The following is a 12950-nucleotide window of genomic DNA, read 5'->3' as shown; positions in this document are numbered from 1 at the left end:
CTGTATCAAGCTTGCAGACCAGTCAAGGCGATGCACAGTCCTGCATCGAAGATGCGTGGCACAGAGAAGCCTGCTAAGTCCCTGTGGCTTGAGAACAGGAGGTTAGCCGACTGACTTCTGGAGCACTGGGAAATGCAGGCAAGCTGATTTTAGCAAGGCAGCTCACAGCAGAAGTGTCCAGGTGCAGCAACAGTAGTCTTTGAGCATCAAAGCAGCCCTTGGGCAGCAAAGCAGGAAAGTAGGGCAGACTGCACATCTGGGCAGTCTCTTCTGGCAGAGTCTACAGGTCCAGTAGTGATCAGAGGAGTTGGTGTCTGAGGTCGAATATTTATACCTGGGGCCTTCTTTGAAGTGGGAGACACTCATAGAGAATTCCCTTTGAAGTGCTCAGGTTTCCTTGATCCCCTGCCCTGGCTTCAGACTAGCTATAGTGATATGCAATTGTTTGTGTGACAGCAGGTTCACAGCCTATTCAGGTGAAAGTGAGGCTGTGGCCAGGTCAAACTCCTCCTCCCCCACCAGTGATGGCCCATCCAGGAACACCTAAACTTGATATTGTGTGTAGCTGTCTGGGAGGGATACACAAAGACCAGCTTCCAACTACACCGAGTCATGTGACCCAGAGACAGGCTGCAGGCACTAAATGGCTAACGCAGGAAAATACCAACTTCCTAAAAGTGGCATTTTCAAAATTGTCATTTGAAATTTGACATTAACATAAGAGGATTTCTCATTACAATTCATAAGACACCAAACATGAAACTTTTACCTGTTCCCATTTGGAAGTTATTCTTATGAAATGTAATAAGGTAATTCCAATGTTATCATATGAGAGAGGTAGGCCTTGCAACAGTTAAAAATAAATGTAAGAGTTTTTCACTATGAGGAGGGATAAAACTTAAACGTGCATGCTTATTTTTCAAATACATAACACCTTACCCCGTGGGTTGTTTAGGGCCTACCCTAGGGGTGACATATATGTACTAAAAATTGAAGTTTATACCTAGCAAAAGGTTGATTTCACTAGGTCGAAGTGGCCATTTAAAATTGGACACATGCTGCAATGGTAGACCTGAGATATGTTTGCAAAGCTACTTAAATGGGTTGCACAGCAAGTGCTGCAGGACCACTAGTAGTATTTACTTTACAGGCCCTGGGCCCATATAGTACCATTTTACTAGGGACTTAGAAGTAAATTAAAATTGTCATTTGAGGATAAGCCAATGTTACCATGTTTTAAAGAGGGAGCACGCTCACTTTAGCACTGGTTATTAGTGGCAAAATGCACAAAGTCCCAAGGCCAACAAAAACAAGACCAGAAAAATATGGAGGAATAAGGCCACCATAAGGCTGACAGGTTCAACCGTGACAATCTCCAAATAGAGGGTGTAGTCTGCTGCCAAGTTGTGGGTGGTCTTGGCCTCCACTGACCATTTGCCAGAATCTGTACGTTCCTGTCTTTCCTCTTTTGCTGTTCAAGAAGTAAATAAATCAGCGCATTCCACGAGCTGCTTTAGAATGGCAAAAATATTAAAGAAGAGGTGAGGTGGGTGGTGAAGAGAGAGAGGGAGAGAGCGAGAGATTAAAACAGCAGGGAAAGTCTCCTGGTGGAAGTTAAAGTAAGAGATAATGTAAGTAATACATACACACACTAGACTAGACTTAAAGTAAGGGGATGACTAAGAAAAGGGAGAAATGAAGATAAAGCACGAAAACTAGGATAATCTGAAAAGCCCTTCACTCCAAAAGAGGGGAGAGGGCGAGTGCTCCTGGCCACAGTAAAAGCATCCACATATTACTCACTGGGAAGGACTTGACTGTCCACACCACCATGTTCTTCTCAGGTACGTATTTGGCACTTCCAACGCTGGTCTTAAACTTGGGCGAGTCGGCATCACTGGGAACAGGGACAAAGATTTCCACATTGTTGGCCACTGACTGCTTCTTAAATTGTCCTTTCGCCTAGAAAATAGAAGGGAGCCAGGACGTGAGAAACAGTCATGTATGTACAAACGAGAAGCCAAGATTTAAGGAATCATGGCACACACCGACCACCAGATGTGGATCTGATAAGGAGCAGTACCCAGCGATCTTTCCCACACTGAACCTGCCTGGCTGATAGTCTCTACTCACCGTGCCTGGTGACTGCTTGCTTTGGTGCAGAATGTAGCAAGTCAGTTAATACTCCGACCAAGTACAAATCTAGTCGGTAATCATTTAGAATTTCCCTTGTCAATAACTAACCATGAGAAACATACTGGGAGCGACTGAAATGTGTTATTATACAAAAGTGACGTTTTCCACATAATCATGAGTTTACCAAACGTGCCATATAATCCACTACCTTCTGCATAATTTGCAGGCTTCAATTATAGTTTTTAGCTTAAACGAATAAAGCGCCATAAGAGTAATTCGGTTGCAGCTGGAAAAGTGTGAATGACAATGATCTGCTGAGCAGGAAATGTATGAAAATATTGACACAAGCTGCCCAGGCTGGGAAAAGTCGATACAAGAAAACATGCAAACCACTTATTTATTGCTATGACCAATGACACTGAATAGTTGATGTGTCCTAACTCTCTCACTGTCTTACTAAAAGCCCAACTCTTGAAGCACTGATTGGACCTTGAAATGTAGATGATATATTGGTTTATTGATCGGTTTTGTTCACCTTTATGTTTTTTGAAAAAAAAAAAAAACTTGTGTTATATAAATAAATATGTATCAAAGTTTGTTTGTATTTATTAAGTACTATTTCAACAGCCCTGCATTTACAAGAATACATATTTATTTATATAAAACACGTTTTTAACATTTATTATAATTTATTATTAAGTATTATTCCCACAGCCCCGCATTCATGCGGCACGGTTTACTAACGACGAGGTGACCAACATGGCTAATGCCACTGGATAGCACCAGTTGGTGGATCTCCTAGTTTTAAATTTGAGTAAATGTTTTCATAATACTGGTCCTCATTCTAGGAGGGGGTCTTGTGAAGGTGTTGCCCTAGCCCCCACAAAAAGCTCAGACGTGCCTGCTTTGAAGACTTGAACCTGTGTCTTGCTTACCATTTACGCTTACGGATGCTTTCATCCTTCCCGAGGCTACTGGACTCAGTGTAGTAGGCCTTAAGCCCCCTGAGGTCCAGTATTTTAGGAGAAGGGCTGCAGTACTAGCACCTCGTCTGTGATTACGCACTTCCGCTGCACCAGCACGTGTCGGTTTTGTGCCTGGTTTCACTGGCTTACCTTGACCATGATCTCCACTCGGCTGTGCGAGAACTTCTCAATGACGGATTCTATCCAGATGAGCGGCTTCACCTGCAGGGGGGCGACAGATAGCACTCAGCAGGACCCACACGGGAGGCAGGGTAGCAGGGCACGAGGGGCCGGTGGGAAACAATGAAGGAGGCGGGCAATGGGAAACAAAGAGGGGACGACGCTAGAAAGAGAACAAAGGTGGTGAGGTGATGGGAATCAGACATAGGGAGATTGGAGAAACGTGAGTAAGATGGAGGAGGAACGGGCGGCACTGAGTGTTGATGGGTGGCAGGGAGGGGATGATTAGAGCGTGAAGAAAGGGGTGTCAGGCAAGAGAAATGGATGGGGGAGATGGAAGTTCAGATGACTGCGGCGGAGGGTCTTTGGGAAGAAGATGGCAGTAAAGGTAAATGGGGTGACAGGAGGAGCACAGGAATAGGAGACCGGGGACAAGGAATGGATGGGTTATACCGGCGCAAGAAAGCCACCAATGCTGCAGGCAGGTTTACACTCTCTCGTGTTTTCAGAGGCCCAGGTGTCCGCAGCTGGATATGGGAGTCCCTATGCCCCTTCTATGCGATGAAAATGCGGTGAGGGGAGAGACTGGGAGCAAGCGCGCAATCTGGTGAAGTATGAAGGGCGTCCGTGCTCCCAGGATTGTTGGACAAACAGTCAGAGGCCGAGATGTCAGTGGGTGAGGCCTACCTGCGTGTTCAGCCGGTACGACATGAGCTCGAAGTCTCCATCAGGCGGAATGAAGGAGATGGTCCGGTCGTTTTCAAAGCGCGAGAGCCGCACGCACTGGTGGAACTTTACGTCCTCCAGCTCTACAGACTTGTTCTTATTCCCTGAGAAAAGAGAGGGAGAAAAGAGAGGGAGAGAAGCGGGGAGGGAGAGAGTGATTAAGAACCTGTCACAGAACCCTTTCCACAACAGAAGTCGTGTGTGGCCCATGCCTCATAAGCAGGGGGAACCGAGACACTGAATTTTACGAGTACAGGCAAGTGCACAGATTCCGGGTGCACCCACCACCCACAAAAACAGAGGTTGAAGCAGTCCCCCCTCCCTCCAATGGAAGCACAGACTAACCCTAACATATCGTCAGGTGGGCGCTGAACACTTCTGTAAAGTAATGGTAGAGCATCTGACCTACAAAAATACCGACTGTGCCTGGACTCTGGAGAGCACCGAGTGCTCACAAACAGGAGGTTAAGGAGAATGACATCGATGCACCCAAATCAAAGGGGTTGCGAAAGTGATATCACACACCATTTAGGCCTCTGGTGACTTCACAGGGCTGGCCCCATCAACACACGCTTACCCCAAACAGATTTTAGGGTTGTCAACTGACCCTCCTCTTGAACTTCTATATTTCAGAACTATTAAGAATTCAGTATAATGTTGATCATTTTCTGCTAAATTGAAGAGCGATGTCTTGTCGGTACATTTACGTTTGGCGACAAAGTCATATTCCTGGATTTAACCCCCATCGTACTCCAAGGGGAACTTCATCACCTAAGCATGCTAATGTTAGTCATTTAAAAAGCTGTACGGCAAAAGGCAATGTTTTTGTATTTTCTAAAGTGCAAGCACTGGTAAAGTTAAGACAGTGGCTGAATGGGTCTTAGATGTGGTTAGTGGAATATTACAAATATGTGCACCTATGTGCTGGCAATTTCCTGGAAAGTAGAATGTCAAAAACAAAATGCCAAATAAAATTCTATCTTGGTAGCACTACATACTTCAATGAACAGTAGAAATATCCTTCAATGAGTAGTAGAAATATCAAGTCTCCGAGGATTATATGTGATGCAAAACTTTCCTCCTCTAATTCTATGTGGAGTTGAATGTTTTTCCTATATCATTTTTTCTAATTTTTTGCATTCAATAGAGTGGAAGAACGTTTTATCCATGCCACAGGGCATGCCTTTAAGCTTGGCTTTCTAAATATCACCATTAGAGAGCATACTCAAATGTTTACAATTATTTTATCAATTATTGGAGGGGGGCTCTATAATTTCTCTGTGCTATTTTCTGTTTACAGTGCTAGACAGGGGCAAAAAAGAAATGCTCGAGTTCAAACGTTTGATTAAACTGAAGCTCACCAGGCTCGAGTTAGTTGTTGGGTCTCATAAACGCGCCTGAAAATCTCTGAGCTGCGCTTCAAGGTAGGTCTGGCGCATTGTGGATAAAGCTGGTTAACCTGTCTTGAGGAGGCACATTGTGGACAGTCAGATGTGCGTGCATTCAAATTTAGTTAATATCTGGAGTCTAAGCACTTCAGTTACAGCAGTATCTAAGGTGATTGTGCATTTGCTTTCCTACTGACTGGGAAGCTCTGAGTCTATGGCGTAACACTGCATATCCAAAGCCTCCATGACTCTCCTGGATACTGTAGATGAGCAGTCATGTCCTAGGATGTGGTGTGAAAGTTGTCTCAGATACAGTCCAAACAATTTACTCCTACTGTTTTTCTCTCTTTCTCATGGACTACAAAATGGCCACTGTCATCTCATGAGAGATCAACACCACGGACAGCTCAAGACCAGTCCTGGGTGCTAAAAATGTTTTAACATAGGAATGCAACGACCCTCAATGACATCAAACATGGGTTTCAAGGAGAGCGGCCATTCCTCATGGTACAGTTTCTTGCATTCGCCTGTGATTCAGTGCTTTTTTGGTTATTATTTGTGACTGTCACAAACACACTCTCAAAAACGTTATCCCAATTGATGCAGTAAAAACATTATGCCCTCTATGTATTAGTGCGTCCTAGGATCTTACGGTTGGGGACAGGGTCCAGCAAAGACTACGAGGATTGGTATCTTGGCATCTCCCAGCGATATACGCAGTTCACCTTGGTTGGTGCATAGTTAGTCTGAAGTTAGGTGCCTTTTGAGAATATTAGGAACTTATCAGCAGCCCGCCTTCAGTCACACTTTGGTGTTCTCTGCATTTGTATCGGTCTGTCTTTGGCTCCACACCCAAAGCACTGGTTTGCGGCCTTGGCTGGGCAACTCTGGCCACATTCTCAGCTGCTTGGAATGACATTCGCGACGTGCACTGTTTTAAGATGGTGGAGTCTTTCTTTTCAATTCTAAGATCACATAGTCATCAAACAGATATTCCCATTCCAGCATGGTAAGCCAGCAATACGTCCTGCGTCTTGCTATGTGTGGCACATTGAAGAAGGGAATTTACCACAAGCAAGCACTCATCACAATTCAGTGCTTTTGGCTTCCTTTAGCTCGAGGGTCCTTCAGCCCCTTGTTTGCTACTTTGTCACCTTTTTTTGTATCTGTCCTGGATTGGTTGTAAGATTTTATTCCTATATGGTTTGCTTTTCAGAAATACTCACTCTGTGTTGGTCAGTTGGTGAAAGGCTGCGTTGGTGACCACTGTGTGGGAAAGTGGCCTCTTTATAGCTTGGTTACCCCACTTTTGGCCTGTTTGTCAGTGTGTTTGACTGTGTCTACTGGGATCCTGCTAACTAGGACCCCAGTAGTTACGCTCTCGCCCTTAAATTTAGTTGTTGGCAACTGTTATCACTCTGTATTTTACCCACAATTGGCACACTGGTGCCCCATTATAAGTCCCTAGTATATGGTACCTAGGAACCCAGGGCATTGGGGTTCCAGGGGACCCCATGAGCTGCAGCATATATTTTGCCACCCATAAGGAGCACAAGCAAAAGGTTCTGCAGGACAGCCATTGCAGCCTGCATGAAAGGGTGCAAACACCCTTTCACTGCCTCTTTTCACTGCACCAGGTCACTTATAAGTCACCCCCATGATAGGCCTTCCAGCCCAGAGGGCAGGGTGCAAAGTACCTGTGTGTGAGGGCACCCGTGCACTAGCAGAGGTGCACCCCACAAACTCCAGGCCCATTTTCCCGGACTTCGCAAGTGCGGGGATGCCATTTTACGTGTGCACTGCACATAGGTCAATACCTATGTCCAGCTACATAATGGTAACTCCGAACATAGGCATGTTTGGTATCAAACATGTTGGAATCATACACCAATGCTTTTGCAAGCATTGGTTGTATGATTCCATGCACCATGGGGGCTCCTTAGAGGACCCCTATTATTGCAATTACAGCCTTCTGAGGGTTTCCAGGCAGCCCACAAGCTGCTGCCACCTCCCAGACAGGTTTCTGCCATCCTGTTGCTTGAGAAGCTCGAGCCTAGGAAGGCAGAACAAAGAGGGCTGTTATACCCTCTCCCTTTGGAAATAGCTGTTACAGGCCTGGGAGGGGTAGCCTCCCCAAGCCACTGGCAATGCTTTGAAGGGCACATTTGGTGCCCTCCTTCCATAAACCAGTCTACACTGGTTCAGAGACTCCCAGTCCCTGCTCTGGCACGAAACTGGACAAAGGAAAGGAGAGTGACCGCTCCCCTGTCCATCACCACCCTAGGGGTGGTGCACACAGCTCCTACAGAGGGTACCTGGGTTTTACCATATTGGATTCAAGGTTGGCAGGAAACTCTGGGAGCATCTGAGTAGCCAGTGCCAGCAGGTGACGTCAGAGCCCCCTCCTGATAGGCGGTCAACCAACTAGGTGACTAGTTCCCCTTTCAGGGCTATTTAGGGTCTCTCCTTTGGGTAGTTCCTCAGATTCATATTGCAAGACTCCAGCAGGAATCTTCTGCACCCTCCACACTCGACTTCTGACCAAATAAACTGCACCTGGACTCTTTAGGACCCTACAAGCTGCAACAAAGAAGCAAGACACCTTCTGCAACACTGTATCCACGGCTCCTTCCAGCAAGTGCAACATTTCCCGGTCATGCATTCTTTGAGGACAGCCATCTTCAGCCTGCATCAGAAGGAAGAAAGAATCTCCCTTGGGGTGAAAAAGTCACTCCCCTGCTTCTGCAGGCACCAACTGCAGCAACGACTGGCTGTGTGGATCCCCTTTCCTGCTGAGCTGCATGGATCCTGCATCATGGTTCATGGACTGAAGTGGTCCCACCAGTCCTCTTTTCCAGCTGTCGAACTTGGGTGGAGGTGAGCCCTTGCCTGCCCACGCACAACAGTACTCCTATGCATCATGACTTTTGCAGCTACCAAGGGTTGTTGGCATCCTTTCCTCAAGATCTTCGGGCATTCTGAAGCTCCTGCCCCCAGCACTCCATTCTGCTACGCACAGCTCCCTGAGCGGTTGTCTGGTGGTGTGGGAGTGTTTTTCATAGTGCTGCGTGGGCCTCTTCCGTGACTTTCATGTCCCTGTTCTGTGGGACTCCTGTGAGTGCTGCCTGGTCTTCTGTGGGCTCTCTGTGTTGCCGAGTCCACCTGGTGCTTCCTGGTTCCCGGCAGCGCCATAACCCGCTAACCGCAAGCTTTGTGTGTGCCAAGGGTTGTTGGCAGAATCGGACGACCCAAACCCGACAGCAATCCTCCTTCCAGTGTGGGACATCTCCTGCATCCTCCAGGAATCCAGCTTCATCTTCTTGGATGCAGTGGCGACTCTTCTTCACCGATGATTCATTTCTTGCACCTTCATCCTCAAGGGTAGGAGCTCCTGCCCTTCCTGGACTCTGCTGTGCTTCTTGGACTTGGGTCCCCTTCTTCCACAGAGTTTCTTGTCCAGGAATCCACTGTTGGTGTCTTGCAGTCTCTTCTGGGTTTTGCAATAATCTTTTTTACTTCTCTGTGTGTGCTGGGAAACTTACTGTGATTTACTCCTGTTTTCCTAGTCACTGGGGTGGGTTGTGGTACTTACCTTTGGGCTTTCCTAGTACTCCCATCTCCCCTCTACATACTACACTTACCTACGTGGGGGACCTACTTTCACATTCCACTTGCTTAGGATATGGTTTCTGCTACCCCTCAGCCCATTTCTCACTATTGTGATTTTCACTAATTGCACTGTCTTCTAACAGTTTTTATGGCAATTACTGCATACTAGTGTATATCATTTGAGTATTACTTACCTCCCAAGGGAGTATAGCCTCTATGGTATTTTTGGTATTTGTGTCACCAGAATAACGTACCTTTAATTTTGTAACACTGAGTGTTTTCTTTCATGTGTGTAAGTACTAAGTGTGACTACAGTGGTATTGCATTAGCTTTGCATGTCTCCTAGATAAGCCTTGGCTGCTCATCCACAGCTACCTCTAGATAGCCTGGCTTCTAGACACGGACTACACTACACTAATAAGGGATACCTGGACCTGGTATAAGGTGTAAGTACCATAGGTACCCACCACACACCAGGCCAGCCTCCTACATTGGAGGCAGCAGTGGGATAAGTACTTGCAATTGCCTTATCACTCAGTCACCTGGGGCTTTCCACAGGAAAGACCACTCCTAAACTACAGGTATACATAGTACCTAGTGTAGGAAACTAGTCTGTAAAGTTTAGGTAATCTAGGGTACAGGCATAGCCCTTGCTCTAAACTACTTTCTGAGAGACTAAGAGTTAGGTAGGTTAGGCACACCCTACAGTATCCTAACACACACCGTGTCTGCACCTGGACATAGCTCTGAGGCCATGGAAGCTCCCTATGAGAACCTGACCTTCAAGGAATTGAAGGGGCTGTGTGCAGAAAGGACGTGGGACATGGGGGAGGAACACTAAAAGGAATTTGCTCTTCGGCCTCCTCCTCCAGGATGATCGGGATCAAACTGGTGGCTAGGAGGAGGAGGAAGGAAAATAACCTAACCCCACTGAGGTAGAAAAGGACATTCTAGACCTGGTGGAGGGTTCCTCAAAGGATCACAACATTCCTAGTAGACCACCTAGCCTTGCTGGTAGTGGGTGTGGAAGTCACTGTGGGAGGGCTCTTTTCACACCCAGAGAACAAGTAGAAAAGGTCACCACACCTATGGATAGATCCCTCATCTGCTCACTCTCACATCACTTCAGTGTCAGAAGGATCCCACTGCACAATTACGGGGGATGACTCTATAGATAGAAAGCTCGGGAAACTGAGACTGGAGGGCTCCTTGGATTCCAGAAACCTGCATAAAATTGTTCCCCCATACAAGGTGGGTAAATATATTCACAATTGGTTTGCTGCTCTTGGTGCTATGTGTGCAGAAATAAAGGCCATAGGACAGGGGACAAATCCCGTCCTGGTAAAGCCCTGAGCCTTCCACCACTAATACCTCCACTTCCACTCCTAGTGCCCCTAGTAGTAGCATTAATAGTGGTGGCAATACTGGCAAAAGTCAACCCAAAGGTGTAGTTGGCTTCACATGGTTCCATAGTAAAAAACTGGGGTAGGCATAGAAATCACCAAGGCTGCTTCTGTCTCACAGGGTGGCACGGTCCTTGTCACCCTAGCTACTTGTCCCCTTAATATGGATAAGTACAAACAGCACATTCAGATAACAGAAACTTAGAATCACCTGCATAAAACCTACTTGGTCAGAAGTACCAAGTCACTGAAGTCAACAACTTCACCCAGTCCCTCCCCTTAGCTGTAGTACAACTTAGCTGGGGTAGAGTTACTGGTCCTAAGTAGGTGGTAGTCTCACATAGCTTACCTGTTGACTGTCTTTTAGGAAATGACCTAGAGACCTCAGGTTGGGCTGAGGTAGAGTTTATTACTCATGCATCCATGCTGGGTATTCCCAAACAATTGCTCTCTTTAATCTCAAGAGAGACTAAAAAGGAAAATGGGGAAGGAGCCCTAAAGCCTCAAAGAATGGCCCAGGACACTCCTAAAAACACAGACATGCAGGATATCAAATTATCCCCTGCCCACCCTTCCACTAAGGAAACCATTCCTCTGAGGGGAATACCACCTCTAGGGTTGAGCCTGTACCAAAGGAGTCAAAAGCTACCACAGCAGGTTTCCCAGAGGTAAAAGTACCTCTCTGTGAGAAACCTAAGACAGAACAGCAAACCTGTCCTGTCCTACTAAATTTGGAGCAACCCTCCAGCTCTCCCAGAGAAACTTTAATGCAGCACCTCTGCACTACCTCTAACACCTTAGGACAACAAACTTCCGACCGCCATAATATAGCTACTGCAGGATTTTTGCCACAATAAGGGCAGAAATCCGGCAGTAGCCATGTTGGCGGTCGAGGCGCCTGGGCAGTGCTACCACCTGCACCAGGTGGATGCTGCCAGCCGCATTAAGACCATAAGTACGGCCTGGTGGTGTCCTGCTGGTGGGGCGCTGCTGGCGGTAGCAGCACCCCTTCCTTTTCCCTGCTGGACGACCACCTCACCAGACAAGGTAAGTCGGGCATCTGTGAGGGGGGTGGAGGGTGTTGTGTGTGAGTGTTGTGGTGTCTGAGTGTGTGTATGAATGTGTGTGTGTGCATGTGTCTGTGAGTGTTGTGGTGTATGTGTGGTTGTATGCATGTGAGTGAATGCATGTATGAATATTACGGTGAGTGCGTGTCTGCATGTCAGTGTGTATGCATGTGAACATGTGTGAGTGAATGCGTGTACGGATGAGTGAATGCATGTATGCATGTTACAGTGAATGTGTATCTGCATGTCAGTGTGTATGCGTGTGAGCATGTGTGAGTGAATGCATGTATGGATGGATGTGGTGGTGGTGGTGCATGGGTGCATGCGTGTGGGTGTGTGTGCATGATTGTGGGGAGGGGGGTTGGGGAGCAGTATGATTCTAGGTGGGGGTTGAGGGGACGGAGTGATTCCAGGCGGGTTTGGGGGGGTGGTGTGATTCTAGGGGGACACGGGGGCTAGGATATTGCTGAAGGGGGGGGGGGAGAGGAGCCTTCTACCGGTGACAGGGAAGCAATTCCCTGTCATCGGTAGCCCTACCGCTATGGTTTTTGTGGCAGTGGTGCAGCTGTGAAAACCATGGTGGGAGGCCGGCTCATTATACCGCTGGCAGTCATGTGTGGACCGCCGGGACGGAGATGCCCATCTCTGACCCAGCAGTTCACAGCGCCATCGCAGTATGAGTGATGATGTGGCAAGTTGGCTGCGACCAACCCACCACACACATAATGTGGCGGTATACACCGCCAGCCTGGTGGCGGTGATACCGCCACATGAACCTTGGCAGTCAAAAGACTGCCAGGGCTAAAATGAGGGCCTAAGTGCTTTTAGTGATAACACCTCTGATGCTTTTTTTCATAATGAACAACAATGCTTCTTTTCGTAATGAACAATGACTCCTAGAGAAAGTCCATGCTAGAACTAGTTTGCTAATGAGGACTACAGTATCATCAAGGATCTAGAAATGAGGCGTGTCACACTAGAACATGAAGTCTATAAATACAAAATATTTATAATGACTTCGGCTGTGACAAAGTAGATGGAGGTCTGTGTCATACTTACGTCCCGTCAACTCAAAGAGGACCTTCTCATTGAGCCCAAGCCTCAATTCTGGCATCCCAGAGAGGAAGACCTTGAGCTTCACGCTTCCTACGATCTCGCTCAGGAGGACACTTCCGTTGGCATTCACCTACAAGGTTGTGGAGCAGACAACAAAACTATTGAGTTGAGACCAGGAGAGGCAGAAGGGTAACATCGTCAACTAAACACTTTTCACAACATTCAAGTCAGTTACCTTTCAGTGGATACCCATTTCTCAGGGCACAGTCTAGGAGGACAGTCTATGGACCTCAATGAAGTGCGATTTCAATATTCTTACTCCATGGCTACTCGACTACTGGGGTATGGTATGCAGAAGATTAAAGTAAATGTTTTAGCCTTCTCATGTTTCAAAAGCAATCATCCTAAAATACATAAACA

The 12950-nt window shown here is 46.9% G+C and overlaps 1 protein-coding gene across 1 annotated transcript in view; it reads right to left on the bottom strand.

Annotated features, from left to right (window-relative positions):
• AP1M2 (adaptor related protein complex 1 subunit mu 2) overlaps positions 1 to 12950 on the bottom strand; it is an 80225-nt gene that overhangs the window by 23372 nt on the left and 43903 nt on the right. The window contains exons 6-9 of the mRNA XM_069230395.1: positions 12534 to 12660; positions 3969 to 4111; positions 3252 to 3323; positions 1804 to 1962 (exon numbers count right to left, since the gene is read on the bottom strand). Coding sequence (XP_069086496.1) covers positions 1804 to 1962; positions 3252 to 3323; positions 3969 to 4111; positions 12534 to 12660 — 501 coding nt within the window. The remainder of the gene's footprint in view (positions 1 to 1803; positions 1963 to 3251; positions 3324 to 3968; positions 4112 to 12533; positions 12661 to 12950) is intronic.

Source organism: Pleurodeles waltl, chromosome 4_2, assembly GCF_031143425.1.
Source record: "Pleurodeles waltl isolate 20211129_DDA chromosome 4_2, aPleWal1.hap1.20221129, whole genome shotgun sequence".
NCBI lineage: Eukaryota > Metazoa > Chordata > Amphibia > Caudata > Salamandridae > Pleurodeles > Pleurodeles waltl.
The sequence above is the reverse complement of the archived record's forward strand: the minus strand, read 5'-3'. Positions and strand labels throughout refer to the sequence as shown.